The 27,085-nt window shown below is 36.2% G+C and overlaps 8 protein-coding genes across 14 annotated transcripts; 4 read left to right on the forward strand and 4 right to left on the reverse strand.

The window, feature by feature from the left end:
- The first annotated feature begins 2,206 nt into the window (after positions 1-2,206).
- Positions 2,207-3,035, forward strand: LOC108110879 (COMM domain-containing protein 5). The gene is made up of 3 exons (XM_017220137.2): positions 2,207-2,546; positions 2,607-2,750; positions 2,821-3,035. The coding sequence occupies exons 1-3, from the start codon at positions 2,239-2,241 to the stop codon at positions 2,984-2,986; spliced, it is 618 nt and encodes a 205-aa protein (XP_017075626.2). The 5' UTR covers positions 2,207-2,238; the 3' UTR covers positions 2,987-3,035.
- Positions 3,036-3,137: 102 nt separating this feature from the next.
- On the forward strand, positions 3,138-4,094 carry LOC108110880 (U6 snRNA-associated Sm-like protein LSm4). The gene is made up of 4 exons (XM_017220138.2): positions 3,138-3,351; positions 3,408-3,449; positions 3,517-3,615; positions 3,732-4,094. Exons 1-4 carry the CDS (start codon positions 3,349-3,351, stop codon positions 4,047-4,049), a joined length of 462 nt encoding a protein of 153 aa, XP_017075627.1. The 5' UTR covers positions 3,138-3,348; the 3' UTR covers positions 4,050-4,094.
- A 288-nt stretch (positions 4,095-4,382) lies between these two features.
- LOC108110877 (putative uncharacterized protein DDB_G0268364) lies at positions 4,383-10,612 on the reverse strand. Of its 7 annotated transcripts, none has more exons than XM_017220130.2 (17): positions 10,370-10,612; positions 9,283-9,463; positions 9,110-9,223; positions 8,881-9,030; positions 8,729-8,824; positions 7,992-8,210; positions 7,813-7,930; positions 6,861-7,757; positions 6,668-6,802; positions 6,435-6,470; positions 6,115-6,321; positions 5,736-6,008; positions 5,603-5,664; positions 5,463-5,526; positions 4,995-5,402; positions 4,684-4,836; positions 4,383-4,621 (listed from the first exon to the last, which is right to left on the reverse strand). In XM_017220130.2, the coding sequence occupies exons 2-17, from the start codon at positions 9,385-9,387 to the stop codon at positions 4,572-4,574; spliced, it is 3,087 nt and encodes a 1,028-aa protein (XP_017075619.2). In that variant the 5' UTR covers positions 9,388-9,463; positions 10,370-10,612; the 3' UTR covers positions 4,383-4,571. The 7 variants fall into 7 exon arrangements, with proteins under 7 accessions (XP_017075619.2, XP_017075625.2, XP_017075622.2 ...); XM_017220136.2 differs by having other exon boundaries at positions 7,849-7,930; positions 8,738-8,824; positions 10,366-10,612; XM_017220133.2 differs by having other exon boundaries at positions 7,837-7,930; positions 8,738-8,824; positions 10,366-10,612.
- A 402-nt stretch (positions 10,613-11,014) lies between these two features.
- LOC108111163 (malate dehydrogenase, cytoplasmic) lies at positions 11,015-13,589 on the forward strand. Its single transcript, XM_017220535.2, has 2 exons — positions 11,015-11,143; positions 12,432-13,589. The coding sequence occupies exons 1-2, from the start codon at positions 11,141-11,143 to the stop codon at positions 13,440-13,442; spliced, it is 1,014 nt and encodes a 337-aa protein (XP_017076024.1). The 5' UTR covers positions 11,015-11,140; the 3' UTR covers positions 13,443-13,589.
- Positions 13,590-14,975: 1,386 nt separating this feature from the next.
- On the reverse strand, positions 14,976-20,142 carry LOC108110982 (protein daughterless). Its single transcript, XM_017220289.2, is given in 3 exon segments — positions 14,976-17,289; positions 17,291-17,657; positions 19,732-20,142. Coding segments are annotated over 2 exon segments (2,127 nt in total). The 5' UTR covers positions 17,645-17,657; positions 19,732-20,142; the 3' UTR covers positions 14,976-15,516.
- An 862-nt stretch (positions 20,143-21,004) lies between these two features.
- Positions 21,005-21,860, reverse strand: LOC108110892 (28S ribosomal protein S7, mitochondrial). Its single transcript, XM_017220150.2, has 2 exons — positions 21,738-21,860; positions 21,005-21,665 (listed from the first exon to the last, which is right to left on the reverse strand). Exons 1-2 carry the CDS (start codon positions 21,779-21,781, stop codon positions 21,056-21,058), a joined length of 654 nt encoding a protein of 217 aa, XP_017075639.1. The 5' UTR covers positions 21,782-21,860; the 3' UTR covers positions 21,005-21,055.
- Positions 21,861-22,368: 508 nt separating this feature from the next.
- Positions 22,369-23,772, forward strand: LOC108110891 (cyclin-dependent kinase 1). The gene is made up of 3 exons (XM_017220149.2): positions 22,369-22,523; positions 22,861-23,364; positions 23,424-23,772. Exons 1-3 carry the CDS (start codon positions 22,375-22,377, stop codon positions 23,662-23,664), a joined length of 894 nt encoding a protein of 297 aa, XP_017075638.2. The 5' UTR covers positions 22,369-22,374; the 3' UTR covers positions 23,665-23,772.
- A 313-nt stretch (positions 23,773-24,085) lies between these two features.
- Positions 24,086-26,670, reverse strand: LOC108110889 (leucine-rich repeat neuronal protein 3). The gene is made up of 6 exons (XM_017220147.2): positions 26,473-26,670; positions 25,213-25,752; positions 24,962-25,149; positions 24,809-24,903; positions 24,636-24,748; positions 24,086-24,580 (listed from the first exon to the last, which is right to left on the reverse strand). The coding sequence occupies exons 1-6, from the start codon at positions 26,584-26,586 to the stop codon at positions 24,152-24,154; spliced, it is 1,479 nt and encodes a 492-aa protein (XP_017075636.2). The 5' UTR covers positions 26,587-26,670; the 3' UTR covers positions 24,086-24,151.
- Between the last annotated feature and the right edge of the window lie 415 nt (positions 26,671-27,085).

A 27,085-nucleotide genomic window follows, 5' to 3' on the forward strand; every position in this document is an offset into this window, starting at 1 on the left:
AAGACTTTGTAGTAACCAATATCTTCAAAGGATATTTTCAAGGGACTCGATGTTATCTCATCAACTGAAGCTGGACCTTGATCTGAAGAACTTAGCAATCCCCCAACCACAGAAGATGTATAATAGTTGTACATTACGAGAGAGAACAAAAATAAGGTCATAACAAGGAAACGAACAGAACGATCTTTCGGATTTGGGTCAAGTCCCTGTTGACAACAAGCTCCAAAAGTCTGTAAAATTCGTTCGATGCAGGTTGTTTTAGTGCACAGATTAACATCAATGTCTTTAAGTGAATCTTTAATTTTTTGAGTTACACTTTCTTGTTTTTGAAAATAATTTGATCTGTGTAAAACCTTGCAATCTATAATTTCAAATAGCACCCATATTATGCTAAAAGCAGCTAGGGTTAACAGACAGAATAACCATACTCTTTTCGCTGAATGGTGACAAAAAATTTCCACTTTTTCCATGTGTGTCCAAGTCCGGGGTATAACGGTATAAAAACGCGGTCTCAAATTTCCAGCTTTGATGAATTATATCAAACTCTGCGAAATCGATTAATTCGATTGAATGCTCCAGATGCAGCAATATCTGCCTCGTTGCGCATGACTATTCCCAAAAGACCAAGGCGAAAGGTAGTATTCCCCAACCGTCCAGCCCATCCTCTAGAATTGCGAAAATTAACAGTGAAATTGAAACGTTCTCTTAAAAGTCCCAGAAGTTCGTAATGATATTTTATAAAAGCTGCCACTCCAGAATCCTTTGTGGGCCGCGAAAGAATAGATTCAATTTGTTCATTTGTAATTATATCCTCTCTGTCGATCTAAGAAGGGAAATTAATTTTAACATTATGGTAAAATTATTATATAAGTAACTTACAACGCTTGCTCCTCTAAGAGTTAATCCGTTAAATTGTCCACGAAAACTTATACTTTGTAAATAAAAAATATCGCAAACTATGTTTAATGAATCATTTATTAAAGTTGCTATTAATTTTATTTCCAACTGTGATTTCAAATGTCGTCCCTTTGAATGGACATCCCAGTATGCATAACCGTCTTCGGTTTTATTTACATAAGTGATCTGAGCGTTTGGACCAACATAATTCAGTTTTAAAGGAAATAATGATTGAACATCGAGGTCAACACCCCAGAGAAACCATTGATAGGTTTTGTTAAAGTATCTATTATCAGAGGCTTTAAAAAGAAGCTCAGCTGTTCCGCCACATCTAGCATTAACCAAAATAGAAGTTCGAGCGTGATTTTCTCTTGACAGTATAGATGGGAGGGAAAAGGAATCATTCAGATATACAACACTCACAAATTGATTTTTTTCCATTAATGCCATTGTTGCCTTTTCAAAGTCTAACAGTTTTTTAATATATAATAAATAAATTAAATTTTTTAAAAACTATTTCCTACCTTTGAACGAACATGAAAACACTATTGCTTGCTTGGTTTTGACCAAGCTAACAACAAAGTTAGTTAAAACGGATATTTCCATATCCAGGATTACCTCACCTGCAGCGAGTACTATGATAAACAAACAGATTGAGAGATTCATTTTACGATTTTATATCCTGCTTGGCATTATATACCATTTATAGTAGGTGATTTTATTTGATTGACAGCGTGAATTGCTGTGGTAATTGCCTATTATAACTTCAATTGGTCCATAGTTTGTGCAGCACAAAGCTGAAAAGTTTGTATAACCTACACCCTACATCCAGAAATAAACCAATTAATACGAAATTAAAAAGCTAAAGAAATTCAAGGTTTAGCAAATTGGTTAACAAGCCAAATTAGCGCTTACAATTTTAATAATGGAATAAGCTTACTCATTATTTTTAATAAAATAAAGCTATCAAAATGTCTAATGAAGAATAAAAATATTGAATTTATATAGATTCTATAATATAGAAAATAAAAAAATAGTCCTTTTAGCGCACTGAAAACTTTAAATTAGCTTTATTTATTAATTGAATTAACTATAATGTAATTTAATAAAATAAACTAACATTTTTTATAAATGCACATAAAATGTTTCCTATTTAACTTTACACTATTTAACAATTATATTTTGTATTATTACTTCTAATATTGTAGGCGTGGTTCCAAAAAATACAATTTTTAAAACTAGTACGATGATTACCGATACCTACATACAAAATTTATCGAAATCGTTTAATCTCTATCTTGTTTACGTTTTGACAACAAAACAAAACTATGAATTGCAATCATGTCGTCTTCGTTTAGATATAATCTCCTGAGGACTGTTAAGCCATACACTTCATTTACTCCGCAATTGACTAAATCTACGCTAAGAGTCCTTATTCAAGTATCGGTGCATTATATTGAAACAAAAAAGTCTTCTTCCGAAGTGCTTTCTCTTGCACTTAACAAACTAAAAAATGCTGGACATAAAATTCCGTCAAACTTTTGTGAACTCTTTACAATGATATTCTTGATGATGCAAATTTTTCTAAGATATCCAAAAGGCGTCGTAAAACATCATGAGTTGCGAAAATGCTTAATGGACGATTTAAAGTAAGTATTTAATGTATATATGTTTTTATGTACGTGCGCAATTTAAATGCGTGTTATCAGTTTTTCAGAAGAATACGTTGATGATATTTGCAAAGTTTTATTAAACCACCGAGACATACTAAGCAAGAACTTTTCAGAAACTAAGATGGATCGCGTAAAAATGTCAAAGATGCAATGGAGAATTAATATTTCCTTATCTTTAAAGTAAGAACGTGAAGTCAAATTACCTCATATGTACAGATGTATTTATATATTAACAAATTTATATTTTTAGTACCGTGCAAATAGATAAACCTACAATAGTCCTCCACTTCAAACTCCAAAATAGGCAATATCGAACTCTTGAATTACCACTATCTATGTTTCAACAAGTGCGCTATAATATTGCAATTTTACTAAATGAATTGCAGTCATTGCAAAGCCGGGCAGCTTTAAAATAATTTATACATTTTGTCGTCAACTAATTAATAATAAATATAATCTATATTAGTTCACATTTTTAATAAAATAATTATAACCGAATTAGTAGTTTGGAAGTAAAAGTCTCAGAAAATAATTAGTTTCGGTTAAAAGGACAGTAAGAGTTCTTTAATAGGCTCGAAAAAGTTTGTTTTGGGCAGTTTTTTCTGGAGAAGGTTACTTATGCAATATTTGAAATCCAAGAACAGGGCGGAATTCAAACAGACCATTAATCAGAACATCTCATTTTTTGCTCTAACATCGTTTCATTCCAATGGAGCGATAGTCTTTCGATTACGTCTACCAAATTCCTATCGCAGTAATAATCGATTATTTTAACAAAATGGTAAGCAATTTTTTATGTTAAATAAAGTAAAGATATTTAATTTAAATGCTTTTTAGCTACCACTGTCGCTTTTAAAAACGGCGCAGAGCCATCCTATGGTAAGATATCACTCCTTTAAATGTAATTTAAACTATGCGACCACTATACGATTTTGTTTATATTTAGTTAGTAGAGCTAAAAAATGGAGAAACATACAATGGTCACTTGGTTAGTTGCGACTCCTGGATGAATATAAATCTGCGCGATGTAATTTGCACCTCAAAGGTAAGATAACAATCGGGAAAAAAGCCGGTGTCCAAAACATGGTAAAACGGGTGTAAAACAACAATGATATTTGTTAAATGCAAAGTGATTAAATTTGATCTATTTTATTCTTTCAGGATGGAGACCGCTTTTGGCGTATGCCGGAATGCTATATCCGTGGAAGTACAATTAAATATCTTCGAATTCCCGATGAGGTGATCGACATGGTGAAAGAAGATGCGCAAGCCAAGTCGAGAAATCGCACAGAAATGAACAAAAATCGCGGCGGCAACTCTTCGCAAAATCAACGCGGCGGACGTGCCGGTGGCAACCGAAACAATGTCGGCAATCGTCCTGGCCAGGGATACGGAGGTCCTGGTAATAATGCGATGCGTCTGGGAGGAACTGGTGGTCAAGGGAATCGCCTGCCCCACGCTGCCAAAAATAGAAAATAGTTGTTTAGACCGCACTAGTAATAAATTTCTTTTCAACTATTCAAAGTCACGTATTTATTATTTAAAAGTTGACATTTAATACAGTCTCGATAATTTCACATCAAGAGGTTTTCTTTGCTACTTATTGCCATGGTATCTGTCTTTTATCCAGCAAGCAATTGGAATGAGTTGGTCTAAAAGTTAGTAAAATCACTATGAGTTGCATTACTACCGAGCAGATTAAACCCCGAATAGGGTTATTATATTCATTCATGAGGACACGCGGCTCTCTTGAGTGCCTCCACGAATGCACTTTAGTATGCCAAATTTCACTGGACCGTCTTTTGTATCATATTTTCATTATATTCGAATTTTATTTTGCCTATATTTACTTTAAGAAATATTTAATAAAGAGTACAGGTAAACAAATGTAATATTTATATGTATTGTAGCTAAACGAATTGACGGCTTTTTAAAAACTCAAGCATGCCCTGAACATTGGCATTAACCTGTGGCGGCTGCGACTGTTGTCCATTCAGCAAATTATTTGGGAATCCCCATAGGAAGCAGTGGCTGTGGCTGATTGTTGAAACCTGAAAAGACAATAGAGTTCATTTAATTGGCTGACTATATATCCACTATTTATCAAACCTACCACTCTGTGAATTTTGCTGTTGAGCCAAATGCTGCAAAAACATATCCTGCTGTTGTTGAGGATGGGGGGGAATTTGGTTTTGTGGGAAAGATGAAAACTGTCTAAACGAAAGTATAGCCGGATCCATTGACGTCCAATCACTATTGTTGTAAACTGTTGGGAAAACATTATGATTATTAAGTCATATTTTTAATCTCAATTTACTAGTCGACTAAATACGATAAACCACCCCATAAAAAATCAGCTTAAGAAAATTAAATTTTTCCCGTTATTATATGAATGTTAACCTTAGAGGTAATGCAATTTCTTACCCTTGTTGTGAGCCATTGGGTGCTGCATTTGGGATTCGCCAACGGGCTGTCCTTGGTTTTGGTGCATGCCCAAATGAGCATTCCAGTTGGGACCCATCGGTACCTGATGCTGCCCTTGGGCGCCGTTGTTTCCCACCCCGTTGACGGGCATGTTCATGAAGGGCATCATTTTACTGGTGTGCTGCAGTCTTGATGCTCCGCCCAAGCCCAATGTGTTCATGTGATTAAAGCCTGGCGGTGGCATGCGAGCTCTCTGCATGTTGTCCACCAGTTGTGGATGGGAGGGAATTTGAGGCTGTGGCGGCAGCTTCGGTCCGGGATTTTCATTGTTAATACTCTGTTGTTGAACAACTTCATTTTCCATAAGTTCAGCAAGTCCCTTTTGGGTCTCAATAAAGGGGTCGAAACCTTTAAGCAGGACAAATAGTTAAGAACACGCTTTTAAGTTTCATAATTACACCGTCTCACCTAAGTCATCGTCGACTATTGAATTTTGGGTGAACCGACTCTGTTGAGATTGCGTGTTTGGAGGCTGAAAAACGCAAAATTAATATAATGTTTGTTTTTCTAAATTATGGGCATTACCCCAAAGTAAAACAATAACATACCAGATTTTCAAACATTCCCATCATCCTCGGCTTTTGAGGCTGCTGTTGTGAATTAATAAGTCCTGGGATAATGAAGAAAACCAATTTAATCATTTAAGACTATTATTCATTTTATTTGTTATAAAGAACTCACCATTTTCGACAAAGGGCGAATTCAGTCGATTGTTTTCCAAAAAGGCCGCCACTCGTTGTGGCTCAGACACAGCATTATTTCCATTGATTTGAGGCGGGTGTCCATTAAGATACTGATGGTGTGACTGCTGCTGGCTTTTATGAAAATCAAAGAATTTCGACATATTTCCTCCAAACAGATTCTCTCCTGTCTGCTGCTGTAGTAGTTGTTGCTGTATGAGTGCATGAGCTCTATTCATATCGAGTGAATTGGGCTGGAATTGGTTAAGAAAATCTGAAAAATATCGTTAATATTTTTATACGTTTTCAATCCATTTTTAAGACACAAGCAAAAAAAATATTATATTAGATTGAAAATAATTAAAATTAAATAAACTCACCATTTGCAGGACCGATCATTTGTGAAAGATTAGCCGCAAAGTTGTTGCGTTTTTGTAATTCGTGCATGCGAAGGAACTCCTCCTGTTGATGCAATACTTGCTGATGATGATGCTGCTGTTGCTGTTGCAAATGTTGCTGCTGAAGTAGTTGTTCCTCCACATGCCTATTGTTTCGTATCATCACATTTTTGAAAGCTTCTTCCCACTCTGTTTTTAAAAAATAGGATAAATATTTTGTGATCAATGTTTAGTATTAAAGCAGCTACTGTAAAATTCCTTTTTTATTTTTCTAGAACTAAGTAAATTAAAAAGATTATTACCGTTTGTATTTGTTGCCTTTTGGATTCCATCAATATCTGGGCCCGTTGATATTTTGTGTTACGATTTTCAGCAGCACCAAAAAATTAGAAAAGGATTATTTTATTAAAATTTTTTAGTAAAAATTGAAAAATTTATTTAAAAAAAATAAAAATTATTCAAATTAAAAAGAAACTCAGTATAACTTCCCAATAAAAATGTTGATTATCACATTTATTAATAATATGTCACTTACCGTTGACTAAGTCTGGTAAATGAGACTGTCGCATTTCCAAATCTAGCTTATTCTTTATTACGGGGGCTTGCTGGAATGCTTGCGATGTGAAGAAGCTGGGCGTGTCGTCGAAAATATTGAGCTTAGACAGCGCATCTGTAACTATAATTTTTAGAATTCAGAATACACAGATTAGATAGTTAAGCCACTATACCAGTCAATCTGCTTTCATTCTCCGCCAGAATCGAGGGTTCAGCTGAAACTTCAGGTAAGGAACTTTCATCTTTGCCATTACTAGGCACTTCTGCGGTGCTTATGTCCTCACAGGACTTTGATGTTTCCAGTACCGGTTCGGCCTCAACAATAGCCTCATTGCTCTTTTCGTCTTCCACTGGACTTTTTTCACTTTCTGGGTGGCTTTCTGAATTCACACTATTGCACTTCTCTTCCGTATAATCACCAGGTAAACTCTTTTCACTTAAGCTACTCTCCGAGACGTGGCCTTCGCTATTTTCGCTACAGGAGCTCACAGATCTTTGAACATTTGTTCCCGCTAATCTCTTTTGTGGTAAATTATCTTCACAGCTTTCGGTTACTTCCGCCTTCTTTTGTATTATTGTACTCTCTCTTTGCTCAACCTGTTTGCTTGCAGCAGGAGCAGTTTCCTTGCCCTTCTTTTGCTCCTTTGCACTTGCCGCATTATTGGTGACCCGTTCTTTTCCACGATCGGTACGTGTTCGATTACTAGAGCTTTGCTGCGGTTCAGCTTTTGTGGGCGCCGGTGCATCCGCTGTGGTTTCTGCGAATGGCTCAGTACTTGTGCTGCCTCGTGATTCAGGAACGTAGTTCTCCTTGTTGGAGGCATTGGAGTTTGTGTTGCCACTGTTTTTATTTTTCGATTTGTTCTTTTCATGTCTCTTCTCGTTGCGCAGCTTCTCCCGTTTACTCTTCCCGTTGGAATTGTTCGAACTTGCTGTCGCCTCTCTGCCATTGATAGGCGATACCGAAAGGCTCGGCCAGGCCTCTTTTTGCTGGGCATTGGCTGCACTAGAAGCATTTGTTCCCGAACCTGAGGACGAAGATGACGCTGACGATGACGATGGAATAGCGGCTGATTGGGGATAGACATTATTAAGTCATTTAGTTTTTATTTAGGCTAAATTTACCATTTGCTTTAGAAGCTCCGTTACCATTTATAATACCTGCTGTATTCGGTCCGAATGAAGCAATAAGAGTATCGTGTAAGCGCTTCTCGTACTCCTGGTGTTTTCCCTGGTGCATTTCCTTTAGACACAGAAAAAAATGCATTAGAAAATGCAGCTAAAAAGGTGATTTTGGTAGTTACCTCCTTCGTGAAACTGGCCTCGGGATCCCCCAGTTCATGTAAGTACATGCAGTCGCCCTTGGGACACTGCTGGTTCTTCATGAAATGGCTGCAGTATTTTGTTGTCCCCAGGCTAGTTTTTATGAGCCGCCCGTCTATCATAATGTTGTTGACGCTTTGAATGGCCCGCAAAGCATCCGAGTTGTTAACATATGTGACATAGGCAGAAGCTGATGGACCCTTTAAGTCGAAAATGTTTTATAAGAAAATAAAAATAATACAGTCGGATTCGGAAGACCGAAAACAAAGATACCCTCGCAGTTTTATGGAAAGCAAGTTGAGCAATTAATATATTTATTCTGAGTTCCACTCTTGAAACAACTAGCTAGATGCATATATAAGGACAGGAACAGAAAAAAATTTTAGACCTTATTAATAAATTTTAAACATTTTTGCAAATCGCACATAATTTTGCCTAAAATAATAAAAAAAAAACAATTAATAATATGAAATAATTTTTTTTAATTTTGTATTTAAAAGATAGTTCTTACAGTTTTCGCTTACCAGAGCAGCTAATAACAAAAAGTTCAAATTCATTTCAATTGAAAACAAATTTTTGTGCTTGTAAATTTGTTTAGTTTCATTGAAAACGTGCCATTATTTATGTTTTCATAGAAACCACCTAAAATGACTGAGCAACTCGGGTATTGGCAAAAAGCCATATAAATGTATAGAGGTAATAAATAATTGAATCTTACAACTCTTACCTGGACCCCGGCATACGTGGTACTTGGATTTATAACGACTTTATGAATTTTCCCATATTTACCAAAATACTCGTGTTTTTTAAGTATCTGAAAGGTCAATCGTGAGTGTGTCTTTCGTTAATTTTGATTAAAAGTCTACATACGTCTGCGTCAGCAAGTCGAGGTGGTAAGCCCACAACAAACACCAAGTTCTTTTGGACAACACGAACGTTGGCCAAGTGTTTTCGGTTCTCGGTGATCTTTTGTTTTCGTTGTTGGTCCCTTTGTCGCTTCTGGGACTTGAAGGCAATCATCTTTAACAGGGGCAAATGCAAAAATAAATCGGGTTAATGAATGAAATGGGTGAAGTATTGTCTATTTATCCCAACTCACCTCTTCCTGTGATAGCGGCTTAAAATCAGCCGGATTCTCTGGATATTCTTTCCGGCACGCTGGACACAGCTTGTTCTCATCCGTACGGATTCTGTGCCAACAGAACCGACAAATCTGTAAGCAAAATCGCTTGAAATCCCTGCTGATCAGAAGGTTACGAATGCAATATATACCTGATATCCGCAGGTACAGGGAAAGAAGGTCAAATCATCCACCTCAAGCGGCTCCATACACAAAGGGCACTCGACTGCATCATCATTACTGCTCATGCCGTTCATTTTTAGGTGATTTTGGGTGGTAAAATACTCGCAGTTTTAATTTTTTAATAAACTGTTGTTAATGATGAGAACCAAGCTGTAGAAAGTAAATAAAAAAAAAGTAAGTTGTCGTTTAGTTGCTTGGCCTTAAGGTCAAGGATAACTTTTCTTTTTGTTAAATCTATTGAATGAATTAAAAATCATATCTTCAACTAAAGTCCGAGTCGTATCCATATATTTTTTACATGAATCACCCAAACATTGTTAATATGTTGCTCACTATTCGGAATTTAGCACCTGTAGCTAGACTTTCGATAATATCAAAGTAGTGGGCTATAAATGATATTAGGGTTTTCTCACCAATTGTTTGCATATGCCTCCTCAAAATTGTAAATTTTATGCTACCTGAATAAGTTGTTTACTGTCAGGTAAATCTTTTGTATATATGTACACAATGGAATGCACACATGACGACAGTCTACTCGCAGACAAACAAAAATGTATTTTTAAATATGGATACCTTTTCATAAAAGATATCAATGATATTTGGTAATTTACATAAACTTGTCCTCAAATTAAAAATGTAGGATTTCTTTAAAACACAAAAAAAGAAAGTATTTTTTGAGTTTAGAAACCTGACATCTGTGTGAATATGGCGACACATCAATATGTGTAGATATCATCCAAAATTCAAAGAATTTGCATCGATATTCGCATATGCATTGGAAAACCATTTATTATTTGTACATCAGCAATTTGTTAACCCACTATATATGCACACATATGCAAGCTTTTATGTACTTGTTCGTACATGGTTCACGCTATAATTATTTACAAACTTGTTCATATGTATATCAGGTTTTTGTTTATTAATAATAGTCAGTCACCGACACGTATTAAAATCGTCAAAGAAATCGATATTTTGGAAATAACAATAGGCAAATAGGAAATTATAACGATTAATGTACAATGTACATAAGCAAGAGAATATATACATACATACACATATGTATGTACACGTAACACGTATGATTGTAGGTGTGATGTAGGTTTTTCTTTATTCACTCTGAATAGTTGATGAATCGCAGATGCAATTGCAAATTTAATTTCTAACTCTTTTTAATTTTATAAATACTTGGTAGCAAACGTATCAAACGAAAGTACTAAGGCTAAAAATAAACGCAAAGTAAACGAATGAATTCGCCAAATTAAAGACTTCAATTTTTTTTCCACTTAAAACATTCGATAGACGCTCGATTCGTAATCAAGCTATCGATAACACAATGGACCAAAATATCTTTCTACTTCACTGGATTAAAGGGTTTAACAAAAAAATTTTTTTTTAAACTTAAATATATAAATGTGTTTTATAGTAAGGATTTTGGTTCTTAGCTTACCTTTGGTTCACTTCTAAGCTTACAGTAATATATATAGGTTTCTGAAAATATTATTCCTTAAAAATAATCCAAGAAATAATTAGTGAATTTTCGTTTAAAAAATATAAAATTTAATACCAAAATATGATTTTATTATACATAATCTAAATAATACTATATTAATTTAAAAATGTATATTTATATTATTTTTGGCTATCGATATAAAATGCAAGAAACGGGATGCATCATTCGTATCGTGATAGCGTCACGGCTACTTTTACCCAGAAAGTAGTGACTTGAAATTAATTGTGACAAGTAACAGGTTAACAATTGGCGATCCCTATTTACGTTTTTACTTGAAGTTCGTCCGTGGAGCGTTGCACCTGTAAAATTAAAAAATGGTAAGGTTACCGGCATTATTTTGTGTGAATATGCATAGTATATTTTCTTTAATTAATAATAATAATTTAAATATTCGGTTATCAAAAGTGAAAAATATGCATACATATACATGCATATAGCCAAGTACAATATTGTGTAGTTATGAAGGTATGCGTAAATGGTCGCAAATTTTTTCTGGAAATTTAACATTCATTCGACCTCTCTCCATGCTAATCTTTAAAACCCTCTGTGACGTAAATTCAAATGCATGCACAAACGTACGATTTCCAGCAGCCCCGAAGAGCATCCAATGATTTTGAGTGCTAACTGCTAATTGACAAAGATAAAAAAAATGGTTTTTTGTATGTTTTAGCTACATGTACGGCTTATATAAACGTGATGATTGAAACCGAAAAGCAAAGTCCATGCAATTCAAATCTGTCATACATATCTTATCAAAAATGCTAGCATCCAGAGGTTAACTTTCAAATTTTGGCAAGCGGCGACTATTCACTAAACAAAAAAAACTATTTCACACAACATTATTATCTATTCATTTTAAGCAATTACTTCCTTTTTATTGTTAGGATTCTACGTTTATGATTCTATTTATTCCTACCCCAAGGGTGTAAAAAAAACATGAATAGGGGTCAATTTCCACCAGTGCCCTACATTTATTGCCTCCTTAGAAAAGGATTAACTGTGATTGCGTAACAAGGATGGGTGGAAATGCACCCAAAGGGGAAAGTGAAGGCACCGATTCCATAAAAGCCAACTAAATAAAAATACTATAGCACAAGGTGAAATGTGGGGTCAACTCTTGTTTTCTATTATTAAGTGAAATATATGTAGCTTTAAGCCTTTATCTTTACGTAAACATCAAATTCAAGCTGATAAAGACCCAATCAATAGAGCAACAAACGGAAAACTCCCTATTAGTTTTTCACTATCTGTTTACATTCGTTGCGCTTTTGTGTCTAAATTGCACCTAAATGGGACTTATTTGAGAATGGAACTGGAGAACTGGATATGTAAGCATTTTTGTGAAGGTTAAAATTTTCGCAAATTAAATCCAAGCGTCTAAAAATAAAATATAAAACCAAAGGCAGCGATGAAACGGCTCGATGAATAATTCGGCCCCTTCATACATATTAGTATGTATAATTAGCTTAGCTGCATCTAAACTTAGAAGCTCTTTTACTTAGCAAAATTGCTGATATGAAGTGAAACTATACTATCATATTCCGTTTTCATAAGATACATTTAAATTTACTGGACTATGATAACATTTAAATAATATGTTTTCAGGCTGAACCAATTCGAGTTGTGGTGACCGGCGCTGCTGGCCAAATCGCCTACTCCCTGCTGTACATGATCGCTCGCGGTGAGGTGTTCGGCAAGGATCAGCCTATTGTTTTGCATCTGCTCGATATCCCGCCCATGGTCGGTGTTCTCGAGGGTGTGGTTATGGAACTGGCCGATTGTGCTCTGCCTCTCCTGGTTGAGGTAGTGCCCACCACCGACCCGGCTGTTGGATTCAAGGATGTGTCAGCCGCTTTTCTGGTTGGAGCCATGCCCCGCAAGGAGGGTATGGAGCGCAAGGATCTGCTGTCCGCCAACGTGAAGATCTTCAAGATCCAGGGACAGGCTCTTGATAAATTCGCTAAGAAGGACGTAAAGGTTCTGGTTGTGGGTAACCCTGCAAACACAAATGCCCTGGTCTGCTCCTCGTATGCACCTTCTATTCCCCGCGAGAATTTCTCGGCCATGACTCGCCTGGACCAGAATCGCGCCACCTCCCAGATTGCCGCTAAAGTGGGTGTTCCCATTTCCGCTGTTTCCAACATTATCATTTGGGGCAACCATTCCTCGACTCAGTATCCCGATGCTGGCCAGGGCAAGGTGGTCGTCGGTGGAGCCGTGAAGTCCGTGGTGGAGGCTGTTAATGACACCGCCTTTCTGCAGGGATCCTTTGTTGAAACCGTGCAGAAGCGCGGAGCAGCAGTTATTGCGGCACGCAAAATGTCATCAGCCATGTCGGCAGCCAAGGCCGCCTGTGATCACATGCACGATTGGTGGAACGGCACTGCTCCCGGCAAGTTCGTCTCCATGGGCGTCTTCTCCGATGGTAGCTACGACTCTCCCAAGGACGTGATCTTCTCATTCCCCGTCGAGATCAAAAATAAGCAATGGAAAATCGTCTCCGGCCTGACTCTAAGCGATTTCGCCAAATCAAAGTTAAGCGTAACCGGCAAGGAACTCCAGGAGGAGAAGGACGAAGCTCTGTCCGTTCTGGATTCGAATGTGTCCAACTTGTAATGCGACATTAAACGTTAATTAATAACTTCATAGTTGTGCATTTAGGAACCAAGTTCATGTCAATAAAAAATTTTGTAAATAACTCGGTGGACATTGTTTTGGACTTTTGAATGGTAGATAAATAAAAAAAAAGTAATTATGATTGAATGAACCCCCTTTTTTTATGGCTTTCTTTTAACTCAAAACACAAAAGGGAAACAGTTGAATATTATGAATATTATGACGATCGAGAAAATATATGCTTGCCTATGTATGTATAAAATATGGACTGGGAAGTCCCTATGAGAGTAGTTGTTACCAGTGCTAAGCTCTCTTTTTCTTAACTACTTCTAATGCTTCTAATTAGCGTGCATTGTATGTAAGCATGTAAATAAATTATCTACATTACATGTCTATTTTATATGGATATGAAATGCAAATATTCTTGATACCAGCAATGAAAAAAAGAAAACAGAATTTAAAATGCGATCAACAAAATACCCTTGGGGTAAGGCAAGTTATTTTATAAGAAAATGTAGGCAAATTACTTCATTCCGAGCAGTATTCTAAACTGAACGATTCTAGATAGCAGTATAATAAGTGTATTGACCTAATTTATTGGAGTTACGAAACGTTTATTTCAGAATGAAGTCCAAAATAGTTTTAAAAAACTTAATGGGGTATAAAATAATGACTTAGGTTTCAAATTAAATAAACATTTTAAATATTCTTCCATTGAACAGGATTTAATTTCAACTTGATGGTATGCGGTCTTTTGATTGCAGATCAGATAAGTTATCTTTCTAAAATCTTCAACCTCTAAGATTTCTAATCCGTAGGATTCAATAGAAAAGTCGGTTTTCAATTTGAAAACAGCTTGCAGACCCACCAAACTTATATACGGCAGCTGGTCCCAGAAAATCTGTTAGATTTTATGACATTTTCTTTTAACAGATTCAAACCATAAAATGAATAAAGCAATAAATCGACCACTCAACAATATATTATTAGGTATAAACATTATATTATACCATTTATTCATAACGAAATTAATGAAGTCAAGAAGTCTAAAAATTGTACAGGTAAATAGGTTCATGAAGTATGTAAGCGGTGTAAAATATATGAAAGCTAAAAAATGATCGGGCAAAGATAAACTGAAAACCACCGAAAAAGTTTTCGTTTCACTATATATATATAGTATATTTGAATTCAGTGCCTTAAAAAGAGTCTGCTGTTTGAGTTTTCGCGTTGTCGCTTTAAAATAAAATATATACTTTTCCATGTCATACATTCGTGGGAAATTACATTGGCTTCACTTTTCAATTTCTGTTAAGATTATAATGGCATCATTTTCATTATTTTTTTTTAATTCCGGTTGCCCTACCCTTGCGAAAAATATAATTAATTAAAGTACACAACACGTGAACGTGTCTCTTTGAAGCCTTAAGATACTACAACAATTACCAGCTAATCTTAGATAACGATTAATTCCGTGGTTACCGTTATGTGCAAATTTTCTCTGTAATCACATAAGAAGAACATTGTAACGCAATATAAAATATTAATATGGACATATTTATTCCTTAGCTCTCGGGAATATATAGAAGTAAGTCTATGTGTTGTGTTTTTTTTTTATTATAAAACTATTTTCACTTAATTATGTCGTTATGTATGTATGTATTTGTATATAAAAAATATGGCTACGGTGATATCGCACAAAATAAAACAAATAATTATTAAATCAAACATTCTAAAAAACGAAAAAGATCTTCCCAGGTTAAACATAATGGAACAGCTATATACAATCGTTTTAAAAGGATCAATTCTGTGTGTGGATTGGCAATCATTTGGGCGTTTGTTTTCGTTTTTGTTTTCAATTCTCATTTACTTTTGTTGTGTGTTAAAAGTGTTGTACATTTTGTAGGGGTTGTGGTTGCAATTTGGGAGGACGACAACGCCAGAACATATTGCTTAAAACCTGATTCTCCAGTTCCAAGTTATCTGAGTACTTGGCTGAGGAGCCTTCAATACATTCGGTTTTTATGGAAGAGAGGGACGACGACGATTTCCAGAAGGGGTTCCTGGGTGGTGCATGCTATTGCGGAAGCTGGGCGTGTCCGAGCTGTGATTGTTGCTGCTGCTGTTGCTGCAAGTGGGGTGGCAGGCCGCTGTTGGCCTGGTTAACGGGTAGGGATATGGTCATGGTGCTAATGGTCTGTGATGACGGCGGCACAAGTTGCGCTGGCTGGCTGTGGTAACTGCTCCCAGGCGTTCCACCCACTTGCTGTGGCTGCGGTATCATGTGATGCTGGGCACCTAACTTGGGGCCGTCCTCAGCCTTCTCCTCCTCGCGCCGCTTTAGGCACGCCGCCTTGGGATTCAGATTGCGCTCGCGCACTTGCTGTTCCAGTGTCATGATCACCTCGACGGCCATGTTCAAGATGCCCAGCTTTGTTTGCGGCTTATCGGACTTCAGGTGTGTCATGCACATGCGACCTAACTCCTTTAGCGCCTCGTTGATATCCCGAATGCGAATTCGTTCACGGGCGTTATTTGCCTGCCGGCGCTCTTTTTCGCGAATGGCCTTCACCGCCGGCTCGGCATCGTCATCCTCATCAGCCGAAGAGCAGTAGCGGCGTGGTCTTTTCGATGCTTTCGAGCCCTGCGAATGCTGCTGCAGTCCCGAATTCGATGACTCAATGGAGCTAGTAGGCTTCGTGTCCGAAATGTCAAGACTGGTCAGACTCGAGGTGGTGGAGACCCCCGCCGGAACTGAATTGCTAATGGCCGTGTGTTCTTTCCGCTTTTTCGTTTGCTTGGTCAAGGACGTAGACGCACTGCGATCAAGTTTCAGGCTGGCTAGGCTTCCTGTTCCGCCCGACGGGCCGGATGAACCAGCAGCAGCGGCTCCCAAGGCCAAAACCTCATGCACCAGAGCTGCATTGGACGCGTTGCTGACCGAGCCTGCGTTTCCACCGCTTCCCAGATGCGACGGCGAGTTGGGCACAAACGAGGACAATGCGTCAATGTTATCGATCGAGGCTAGCGTCTGATTGACGCCAGCCAGCATCTCGGGTTCGCAGTGATTCCGCAGCACGTTAAGGGCGTCGTCCAGTCGCTCCTCCATGCGAACGCCCTGGAACACCGAGGCCATAGTGTGCAAACTCGACACAGGAACCATATCGCTGGTGTAGCTTGAGCTGGGTCCACCATTTAGCACCGAATGTCCCCAACCAGCGCCGCCAGACACGGACGGCTCTCCGCCGCCAACCACCGACTGAGTCAGCGGTGGCGGAGAGTTGACGGGCGTGGAGGGGTTCGAGCCGAAACTACTAATACTTTGATCCGCCGGCATGTACATCTGTTGCCGCAGGGCCGCTGCCGAGGAATTACCAGCTCCGGCCACCTTCACACTGGCCCCGGCACCACTGAACGCATCCGAACTCTGCACGGCAGGACTGTTCTGCTGACTGTGGTGGGGGTGTGGATGGGGGTGGCCATGGGGCAGGGCATGCGGTAGCGGGAGAGTGTGGGAATGTGCGTGCGGCGTGTGATTGAGCGAGTGATGGCCAAGCGGTCCAGCCGTGGACAGTGCACTATGCTGTGCTTGTACTGTATGGTTATGGTTGTGGGCCTGCGGCGAGTTGAACACGGCTGGGGGATTCACATTAACGTTCACTGGTGCCTGCTGCCCGGCACCAGGTCCTCCGATGCCGCCCGAGCTTGCGCGAAAAGAGCTCATTGGCGGCAGGGCCGTGGACACTGGGCAGTGCATCCCATCGGCACCGACGCCGCCACTGCCTGCACCACCCATGCCAAGTCCATCCGTCTGGTGCACCTGCTGTTGCTGCTGGTCCATCGAGTGTCCCAGAGAGCGGTCCACTGTTCTGATACGCCGCCTGGCCCATGTAGCTATTGGCGCTTCCCATCTGCGACTGACACCATGCCCCTCCGCTGCCGGCGGCGGCTGAATCAAAATACTGATCGACGGTCGAGGCGTTGGCATATCGGTTATTGCCTCCATTGGCGGCATCGTGCATAGAGTTGAAGTCACTGGGGTACATGCCATTCTCGACGCCCAGGCTGCCGTACGGTGAGTGATAGCCACCGCCACCGCCACGATCTGCACCGACCGTCCCCGTCGGCTGCTTGTTGGCTATCTTGTTGAAGCAGTTCTGGAACACCTCATACAAGTGCATCGGCTCGTCGTCACTGGTCGCCATTTCAGCAATAGATCTGAAAAAGAACAACAGATTATAAGTTTTAAGCTGCCTTTTATTTTAATTATATATTGCAAAGAAATCGGTAAATTCTAAAAACACTTTTAATAATTAAGGTCCCTTTTACCATTGTATTTAGCTCTTTTTAACATAGTTATGTGAATCCCTAGTCGAAATAAACAGTATTACATACATACATATATGTATGTGATCACGATCAGCAGAGGATATATAAATATTTGGATCTTGATTAAGAACTTACTCAAACCTTTTATTTTATCTGTAAGCCATAATATTAGGAAAAAATCGACGTAATGCTGATTTGGCGAGATTCCCCTAGCCTATATACTACCAACAAGTGAAGGCATGTTGTTGTGAAAACTTCAACGATTGTGGAATTGTTGTTGTCCCTGATACAGAAAATATGTATAGTTTAACTTCCTTAATTGGATCAATATTCTGCACCAAATAAAAAAGACTTCTGAGTCTAATGCATCGCAAAATGTTGAATAAAATTATAATACCCTCTGCAAAAGTAAAAATACAAGGGGGTACCCTTAGTCCTCCCAAATCTAAACAGTAAAAAAATAATAAATTGTTGAGAACTATTATATAATTATAGTAATCACAATATCAAAAGGATCAATTTAAAGGGTTAAACCATTATTATAAGGAACGATTTCAAATGTAAATCATGCAACAGGTCAAATCTATGAGAAAGTAGTTTGTAACACTGATATCCAAAAAAAAAAACATTAACCGATAACAAGGTAAATGCAATCTTTTACTCAATACAACAATCATACAAAAAAAACTTAGCTCCATATTTACAGATAATGATTCTAAATTGCTGACTTATACCTTAAAGTCAAGTTATCGTTGAGGTAGATATGAAGTGTAACCCCGTTTAATAGAGCAACGTAGAGGTCCTGAATAAGTAAGTCGGAAATAGTTGCTTGACAACTTTTAATACCAACAAAAACTAATACAAAATTTTAATAAATCCAAACTATAGAAAAGCCATTATTGCCTTTAAGGTAGTTGGGTTGACCTATTTTATAATGTTATTACGTTTTAGAATGTATTTTACGTTTTGTTAAATATTTTTGCACAAACTAGTTCATTCTTATCAAAAAGTTCATTAAAAAATGTACTAACAAAACATAAGTGGGCGTGGCAAAAGTGATGCAACTAGCCTTATATGCAAAAGGTTTGGATAAGGTAATACAATTAAGTAATTGAAAGTTTTGTTCATATCAATCCAAGTTCATATATATATTTTTATATAGTTAATTAAAACCAGCTGAAACCATTTTGTTTTAAAAATGTTAAAAACCTTATTTTTAGCATTACCCGTTTTGGGCTAGAATTCCTAAATACTTTTCTCTTTTACAATACAGTTTTTCAGTTTGTTATTGAAAGCCGTGTTGGTATAAATATATATATCTTAATGAGTAAATATTTTTAAATATATATTATTATTTAAAAACAATAATATACTTCTAAAAAGTACACCATTTTTATATTTATTTTAGAAATCATATATTAAAACTGGCAAATAACAATGCTAACACAAAATCAATTAAATTTACAATAAAAAATTTTAAAAACATACACATTAACAAATTCTTAAAATTTTTCTACACCTGATTCACAACATCTTTCCATGAACACATGTATATGATACTTACATGAAATATACACGTATATGGTATATAAAAACGGTGAATTGGTTGCACGAAAATAAAATAAAAAATTACTTAACAAACGAATAAACTCACACTTGCAAGCGTTAATGTTAATTCATACGTTTTTACACCCATTTACTCATTTATACATAAGTAGTTACTTTGTTTACGAGCATTCGTACATATACATACATACATGTGTATGTATGCAGAATCATGAAAATGGTATCCACATACAATTAAGTGGAATTAATTCGTACATAATGCTGTATATTCAGTGGTATATACACACATTCAACAAATAAACGGATGCAGATCCACTTGCACCATAAAAAGTGCAAGCAGAAGGCTTTAAAACATACCCTGGACCACATTAAAAAACATTTTGTGAAAAGTACTCACCCTAATATCCACTGTTAATTCTATGTATGCAATTCCTTTTGTTGCAGCAAGTGTTGACGTTGAGCCACAAGCCTATGTATTACATATACATATCTTTTTTTTTATTAATACCGAGAATCACTACGTATACTATAGCGTTTTGGTAAATTTATCCAATTTTTTTTATAATGACGTCCAGTCAACTTCAACTAGTAAGATTATGTGTTTTTGGGAATATATCAAAATACACAGATGAAATAAACCGTTTCGTGATAAACTCTTCTTTTACACATTGTAAATATGCATGACACTTTTATTAATTATTTTATTTCACTGTGCTTATGCGAATTTCAACTATTAGTAAAAAATTCTTTATTTATCATTCAGCTCGTTTTAATTTTCGTGTGCTCGGGATCGCCATCTTTGTTCTCTTCGTGCGTCATCTGTAGCGTTGCGATTCGATAAGAATCGATAAGCACTTCGATATATTGGTTTTCACAAAAATGTATACAATTTTAATATACCGTTTACACTGTACACCATTTTTGGTCCGATGTGACTGTGTGAATTAATTTTTTTTATTATGGCGCCTTGCAACTATTTTTCGTACAGCTCATGCCTTAGAATTATTCAGATATTTATTTTTTAAATATAAAAACGTTAAAACAATTGTTTTAAAAAGACGAAGTTTCACTTTATTGGTTACACCAGTGAAGTATTTAAATAAAGCTACCAAAATATCAAGAATATTTTATATTAATTTTAAAACATTTAATTCCTATACCGCAATGTGTTCAAATTGTGAATAATCATTTTTTTGGCTTTAAATGAATTCACTCATAATCGGAACTTTTTCCCGTTTTATTGTGCCACCAGATAGTCATTGGAAATGAGGAAATAGCTTAAGTGTAATCATGTTATTATTTAAAAATTTACTTATATGAGGTACCGAACCTTGTATAAATGCAGACTATATTTTTGATTTTCTAGAGTGAATATTGTGTTAATATGAATTTAGTTGAGAGCGGACTTTCTTATTTAAAAATTAAACACTCAGTAATAAGATTAATCTAATAGAGAAAAGGGGTCCCGTTCCATTTGATCGCTCCCTTGACATACGTATTCAGGACTGAGCCATATCTAACTGAAACTTGAATTGATTTAAGAAGACAGTTCATTGTAAATTTAGTTCCATCGATAATGTGCTTAAACGCGGTTGGTTTCACACTGCCTGTGCAAATCGTCCTTTCGTTTGACGATTCTTCCCTGTAAGTATTTAGGACTCTGCCACATCTAACAGAATCATGAAAACTTTATTGGTTTAAAAAAGCAGTTCATTGTAAATTTAGCTCCAGCGATAATGTGCGTAGGCACGGTTACTTTCACACTGCCTGTGCAAATCGTCCTTTCGCTTAACGACCCTTCCCTGTCCATGGGCAGCGTCCAGAATCTCCCAGGCGAGTTTCTCCGGAAGAGACACTTTGCGTTCCTTTTCACGAGCTGCATCCAAAAGCCACTTCATTGCCAGAAAATAGGATCGCTTTGTCGTAATAGGGACAGGAACTTGGTAGGTAACTCCACCACGTTTAATGGCAGTCACTTGTAACAATGGTCTACAATTTTCGACCGCTTGTTTCAGAAGAGTTTCGGCATTGGTATTGATGGTGTTTTCTCCTTTCGCCAGATTCATGTGCTCCGTCTGCGTGCGTTTAATTAATTCTAACGTCTTCGACAAAAGGGTTCTAGCAAGTGCACTATTCCCTTTTTTCGTTATATAATTTATAAGTTTTTCCTTTGTATCGTCATGGAAAACTGTATCAGAAGATTTGTTGACAGCCGCCTTAATAGGTATATGATAGAGCTTTGACAATTCACTCTTTTGTTCAACTTGTTTGTGTTTTTGTACAATTGGTTCAATGTAGTGTGTAGGGTACACGGACATCAATCGAAGGCAACTGAAATAAAGAAATGTCGGATTTATCATTTCTGCTTATAGACATGTAAGACGGTTGAATGCTAAGACTTACCTAAACTTCGAAGTTTTTTCTGCAACTCTACTTAAAAACGACATGTTGACATTTTCTGTTATGTCGGTAAAATTATTAATGTTTATTAATATATGCTATGCACATTTGTAACATGCTCATATGTAAAGATATCGGCAGGAGTCTAAGTATATTTGAAACAAGTAAAACGGAACGGGAAGATTGATTTTTTTATTCGGATTTGGTACTCAAAACGACTGGTTCTATAGAGATATATTTCTCCTTATAATATATTTTATTTATAGAAATTTGTGTTTTTTAAGTATGTAACCATTTTTGGACTTGAATTTATTGTATAATTATAACAACTGTATAAATATAATGGATACTATGTAACACTATTTATTTTGATTCCATTTGACCATATAAACATTAATTTTTAGTTGTAAAAAGTTGTTTAAAAAAACTAAAGATTTTGGAGCGATATTATATGTTAAATTGATAACTAAATAAATTGAAATCCTAACATTAATTTTTTTCTCACGTTCCAAATAAAACACAATCAAACTGAGCTCAGCGTCGCTTGAATTTCACTTCGAAAAGTCTGGCAATACGGAAGCATAGACGTCAAAAACGCGCTAATTTTTAAGTCGCTAGCTTGCAAATAGTTTAACGAATTATGGAGGATTTCGAAAAAATTGAAAAGATTGGCGAGGGCACATATGGAGTGGTTTATAAGGGGCGCAATCGACTAACGGGCCAAATAGTGGCAATGAAGAAAATTCGCCTGGAGTCGGACGATGAAGGCGTTCCATCGACAGCGATCAGGTAAATTCCTTCGGCTTAGATGCCCAAGCGTCGCAAGGCGTTACACTGTTTTTAAATTATTCTAAGTGGTTCATAAGAAGAAACCTGTTGCTTAATATACACTTGGTAACTTTAGTTATTCAGTAATATTTACATAAGTAAATTGTGCATTGCTACCATCATAATCATAAGTATGTATATATATACATACATATGTGAGGTTTTAGATGCGTGCGTATGTAAATACATGTATACATCGTACTTTCAATGTTCAATTTCTTTTTCTATTGTGCCCATAATATTAAATACCTTTTTAAAGTTGTAAAAATGTAATTAATATAAAAACCATTTATTTTAGGGAAATTTCGTTGCTCAAGGAGCTGAAACATGAGAACATTGTTTGCTTGGAAGATGTGTTGATGGAGGAGAATCGCATATACTTGATCTTTGAATTCCTCTCGATGGACCTAAAAAAATACATGGATTCATTGCCCGCTGATAAGCATATGGAGAGTGAATTGGTTCGAAGTTATTTGTACCAAATAACCAGTGCCATTTTATTTTGCCATCGTCGTCGAGTTCTTCATCGTGATCTTAAGCCTCAGAACTTATTAATTGACAAGAATGGCCTTATAAAAGTCGCTGATTTTGGTCTTGGCCGATCGTTCGGTATCCCTGTGCGCATTTATACCCACGAGATCGTTACTTTGTGGTACCGAGCACCGGAGGTGCTTCTGGGCTCACCTAGGTATTCCTGTCCTGTCGACATCTGGTCTATTGGGTGTATATTCGCTGAAATGGCGACGAGAAAGCCGTTGTTTCAAGGAGACTCGGAAATTGACCAGTTATTCAGAATGTTCAGGTAACTCTTAGTGTTATAATTAATATTTTATTTCATATTAACACTTTGTTTGATTTCAGAATTCTTAAAACACCAACCGAAGATATTTGGCCAGGGGTTACTTCGCTTCCTGACTACAAGAACACGTTTCCTTGCTGGTCGACCAACCAATTGACCAACCAGTTAAAGAATCTTGATGCCAACGGCGTTAATCTCATTCAAAGTATGTTAATTTATGATCCAGTGCATCGCATTTCCGCCAAGGATATTTTGGAGCACCCATATTTCCATGGTTTTCAGTCGGGCTTAGTTCAAAATTAACGTTCAGCATTGTCATTTGACTTTAATTACAATTAATAACAAAAAAAAAATTGAAATTTAAACTAAATGGAAATAGCCATAAAATAAAATAAGGGTTAAAACAAACTGATCTTGGTACTTTTTTATTTTAGTCACATTGCAAACTATTTGATTTTTGAACTGTTTAAATTAGATAAAATTACTAACCATAATTTGATATATATATATATTAGACAGATTTAATGAAAAATTTATATATATGTAAACAAAATTAAGTTTGCCTTTTTTGTCCTCAAAAAAAAATTTTTTTTTAATCAAAACATTGAAAAACCATAGTTTAATATGGTTTTCCTGTTTATTTTATTTTTAAAGTGTAAGCAAAAATATATATTTTTTAGGAAATGTATTTACAGTTGTAAAGCACCGATATTTTTTAACATGATTTAAAGTGATGTAACTAAAGCATCATTTAATTAATTATAATTTTAGTATTAGTAGATAACGGGATTTAAATATGAAAATCTTCATTGAAACTAGTCCTATTATAGAGAGCACTGCTAGCCCCGCTGTCATGGCGTCTGAAGACACCAAAGCAGCCTCGTCTTTTCATAACATAGGCGCCTATAATCGTTGGTATAGCGATTAGCAAAATAACCAGAAGTCCAACCCAAATAATGCTGCCACTTGAACCGATCAAATTTTCGTTTGCTACTCTTAGTACTTCAACGTCTTTCAACTCATTTGGCGTGGAACACTGGACATTTTTGGCCAAAATGGATGTTGTTTTGTTGACTTGCTCTATTAAGACGTTGATCAGGTAATCGTTGGAATCGTCGCAATTCCAAGGATTGAATCTAAGATCCAATGCTTTGAGTTTATCCCAACGCACTAATAGTTCTTTTGGCAGCGTCGAAATATTGCAGTTATTCAAGTAAACCTGCAAAATAATATTGAATTAATTTTATAGTTTTTGATTAAATTTTTTAAAATACTTTTTCCAATGGTGGGTAATCCAAGTACTGGCCTCCAGTGACATTTTTGGATAAAGCCTCTCCATCGATTTCATTTAGCAATTTACTATCAGACAATATCAGTTCGGTTAGACCTAATGAAAAGAGAAATTAATATAACATATTATGGCTTTCTTGGCCATATTATCACTTACTTTGCAATTCACTAAATGCTCCTGGTCCTATTTTATACAACTTACTCATGAAGGTCATACTCAGGTGGGTTAATTTAGTCAACGAAGGAAATACACTGAATAAAGATAGTTCATTTTAGTTTGATTAGTATTGAAATTCAAACTTTCTCTTACTTGTCTTCAACCAGATTTTCAATGGGGTTTTGATTTAAAACAAGGCTGGTCAAGTTTGTTGCTCGTTCTAGAGCTTTAGGTAGTTTGTGAAATAGATTTCCAGCTGCTATAAGAGTTTCCAGATCTCGTGGTCCATGAAGAATTGTGTCTGGTAAGTCATCGATTTCCATATAAGAAACATCCAAAATCTTAGAGATAAATAAAAAGTTGTTTTCAGTTTGTTAATCAATTAGACCTCATTGGTTTCATACCTTCAAGGATAATAATCCGGAAATGGCCGTTTCTGAAAGTCTATCAATTACGTGGAACGTGTTAGAGCACAGAATGAGTTCCTCTATATTGGGAATATGCTCAAACAAATCTGCATCCAAGCTATGCAGATCATTGTATCCCAAATTAAGTGTTTTCAATTTTTCCAACGCTGCGAAATCATTGACTGTGTAAGGTCCTTTGAAAACATCTGGTACTAGAACTTTCGATGTCAATCGGTTATGCGACAAATCAAGAGTGCTTAACTCAGTTAAATTCTGGAATGCACCCTCAGCAATTGAGTCTATTTGGTTGTTTGCCAAGTACAAGTTTTCCACATCATATTTTGGCAGAATAGGAACACTAGTTAAGTTGTTGTGCTCCAGGTTGATCGTTTTGAACACAAAATCTCCGTTGGTTAAAATTTGCCATTCCTCAGAAGATAGCCAGTCCTGAAGTTTCTCGGCGCAGTCCAGTAAATTGTTATCAAAATCACAAGTGCATTTGGAACACAGTTTACTGTCCTTTACCTTGGTTTTCTCCTGTGAAGAAAATAAGGTCGATCTTTCTATTTGCATTTATTATTATTTAAAACCATTTAAACCATTTATTTGATTGAAATACTTAGAATTTAAAATCTTAACCTAAAAATTATATATATCACATGATTATTTTAAGGACAAGAAATGACAATGGATAATAGATACTTTTTTTAAAACATTGTTAGACAAAATTCAGGCAGTGGAAAAATTGTAAAGGTTACAAATTTTGAAGCACTAAACAATTTTTTGAGTATTTAATTTACAAGCTTTATTTTTAGCATATTTTTTTTTGCCCTGAATTACTAAACTTTATGGTGAATTTTTAGAATTGTATTTTAGTCATCATCATACCAGTTTCTTATCGACTGTTGATAGTGTTCTTTACACCCTCGTAGTAGGCACACAATGTTGGTCAATAATGTAACTATAAACTTTATACTTGTAAATATATGTTTCAATTTAGTTTTTTAGAAAATCATTTAAATTTTATGAAATACATGAAATCACTTATTAATTTTAAGTATTAAGGGTATAAAAAACTCCGGCTAGGTTTGTCTTTAAACTTTCTCACTTCTGCCGGTAATCTTATCGGCTCGATTATAGTGCTATTATTGGTCAACTTTACACTTGCATCCACGATATGTATGCCTCATCAAAATGACGAATTTTTAAATTAATGACACTCCTTTTTTTTTTAAAAAAAATAATTTTTTTATGTACCTTTGGCGTTTCTGGGTTTGTTGTTGTAGTTTCGTCTTTCGACTGGCAATTAACGTGGCTTAATACGATGATAAAAATCGTTACAGCTAAAACAGCTGATTTTGTAAGATTCATATTTAAGAACACTTTTCCGACTACACTTTAAAGTTTAGGCTTGTTCGCCGATCGATTAAATGTACATGACTAACAAGTGCACAAAACCTCACAATATAATTCACCTAACTTTTTCCGATTTGTTATCTTATCTCTTCGAAAGCAAAGATAACACTATTCAACACAGTCGTCTCTTTTTTGGGTTAATTCTATTTTCGTATCCAACGACAAAATTACTTTTCACAAATTAAAACGTTCGTGAAAAATATATTATGAAATGCATGACGAACTTTTTAAAATTGTACACTCATTACATGACGTAATCCACGGTTATATTTAATAGTAAATAGTAGTAGTAATATTTATGTTTTGAATATTTTAAAAAATGAATCCTGCTTAGTAACTCAAAGCTTAATTCCACTTATTTTTGTGCATAGTGTAGGCATATTGATTAAATTCATGATAAGATATCAAAGAAGACTTATATATTTTATGTGACTAAGCTATGGCAGCATTCATA

Source organism: Drosophila eugracilis, unplaced genomic scaffold (genome assembly GCF_018153835.1).
Source record: "Drosophila eugracilis isolate 14026-0451.02 unplaced genomic scaffold, ASM1815383v1 contig_445, whole genome shotgun sequence".
Lineage (NCBI taxonomy): Eukaryota > Metazoa > Arthropoda > Insecta > Diptera > Drosophilidae > Drosophila > Drosophila eugracilis.

What these genes read in the sequence shown, in the direction of transcription:
- LOC108110880 (XM_017220138.2), top strand. An exon ending in CGGCGCAGAGCCATCCTATG is followed by an intron (nt 3,450 to 3,516) that starts GTAAGATATCAC and finishes GTTTATATTTAG; the next exon opens with TTAGTAGAGCTAAAAAATGG. An exon ending in ATGTAATTTGCACCTCAAAG is followed by an intron (nt 3,616 to 3,731) that starts GTAAGATAACAA and finishes TTATTCTTTCAG; the next exon opens with GATGGAGACCGCTTTTGGCG.
- LOC108110892 (XM_017220150.2), bottom strand. Translation starts at nt 21,781, where the DNA reads ATGTCGTTTTTAAGTAGAGTTGCAGAAAAAACTTCGAAGTTTAG. An exon ending in GAAAAAACTTCGAAGTTTAG is followed by an intron (nt 21,666 to 21,737) that starts GTAAGTCTTAGC and finishes TCTTTATTTCAG; the next exon opens with TTGCCTTCGATTGATGTCCG.
- LOC108110879 (XM_017220137.2), top strand. Translation starts at nt 2,239, where the DNA reads ATGTCGTCTTCGTTTAGATATAATCTCCTGAGGACTGTTAAGCCATAC. An exon ending in TGCTTAATGGACGATTTAAA is followed by an intron (nt 2,547 to 2,606) that starts GTAAGTATTTAA and finishes GCGTGTTATCAG; the next exon opens with TTTTTCAGAAGAATACGTTG. An exon ending in AATATTTCCTTATCTTTAAA is followed by an intron (nt 2,751 to 2,820) that starts GTAAGAACGTGA and finishes TTATATTTTTAG; the next exon opens with TACCGTGCAAATAGATAAAC.
- LOC108110891 (XM_017220149.2), top strand. Translation starts at nt 22,375, where the DNA reads ATGGAGGATTTCGAAAAAATTGAAAAGATTGGCGAGGGCACATATGGA. An exon ending in GTTCCATCGACAGCGATCAG is followed by an intron (nt 22,524 to 22,860) that starts GTAAATTCCTTC and finishes CATTTATTTTAG; the next exon opens with GGAAATTTCGTTGCTCAAGG. An exon ending in CAGTTATTCAGAATGTTCAG is followed by an intron (nt 23,365 to 23,423) that starts GTAACTCTTAGT and finishes GTTTGATTTCAG; the next exon opens with AATTCTTAAAACACCAACCG.
- LOC108110877 (XM_017220130.2), bottom strand. Translation starts at nt 9,387, where the DNA reads ATGAACGGCATGAGCAGTAATGATGATGCAGTCGAGTGCCCTTTGTGT. An exon ending in AGGCCAGTTTCACGAAGGAG is followed by an intron (nt 7,931 to 7,991) that starts GTAACTACCAAA and finishes CTGTGTCTAAAG; the next exon opens with GAAATGCACCAGGGAAAACA. An exon ending in AATAGTCGACGATGACTTAG is followed by an intron (nt 5,403 to 5,462) that starts GTGAGACGGTGT and finishes TCCTGCTTAAAG; the next exon opens with GTTTCGACCCCTTTATTGAG.
- LOC108110889 (XM_017220147.2), bottom strand. Translation starts at nt 26,586, where the DNA reads ATGAATCTTACAAAATCAGCTGTTTTAGCTGTAACGATTTTTATCATC. An exon ending in CAAACCCAGAAACGCCAAAG is followed by an intron (nt 25,753 to 26,472) that starts GTACATAAAAAA and finishes TTTTCTTCACAG; the next exon opens with GAGAAAACCAAGGTAAAGGA. An exon ending in AGCATTTAGTGAATTGCAAA is followed by an intron (nt 24,749 to 24,808) that starts GTAAGTGATAAT and finishes TCTTTTCATTAG; the next exon opens with GTCTAACCGAACTGATATTG.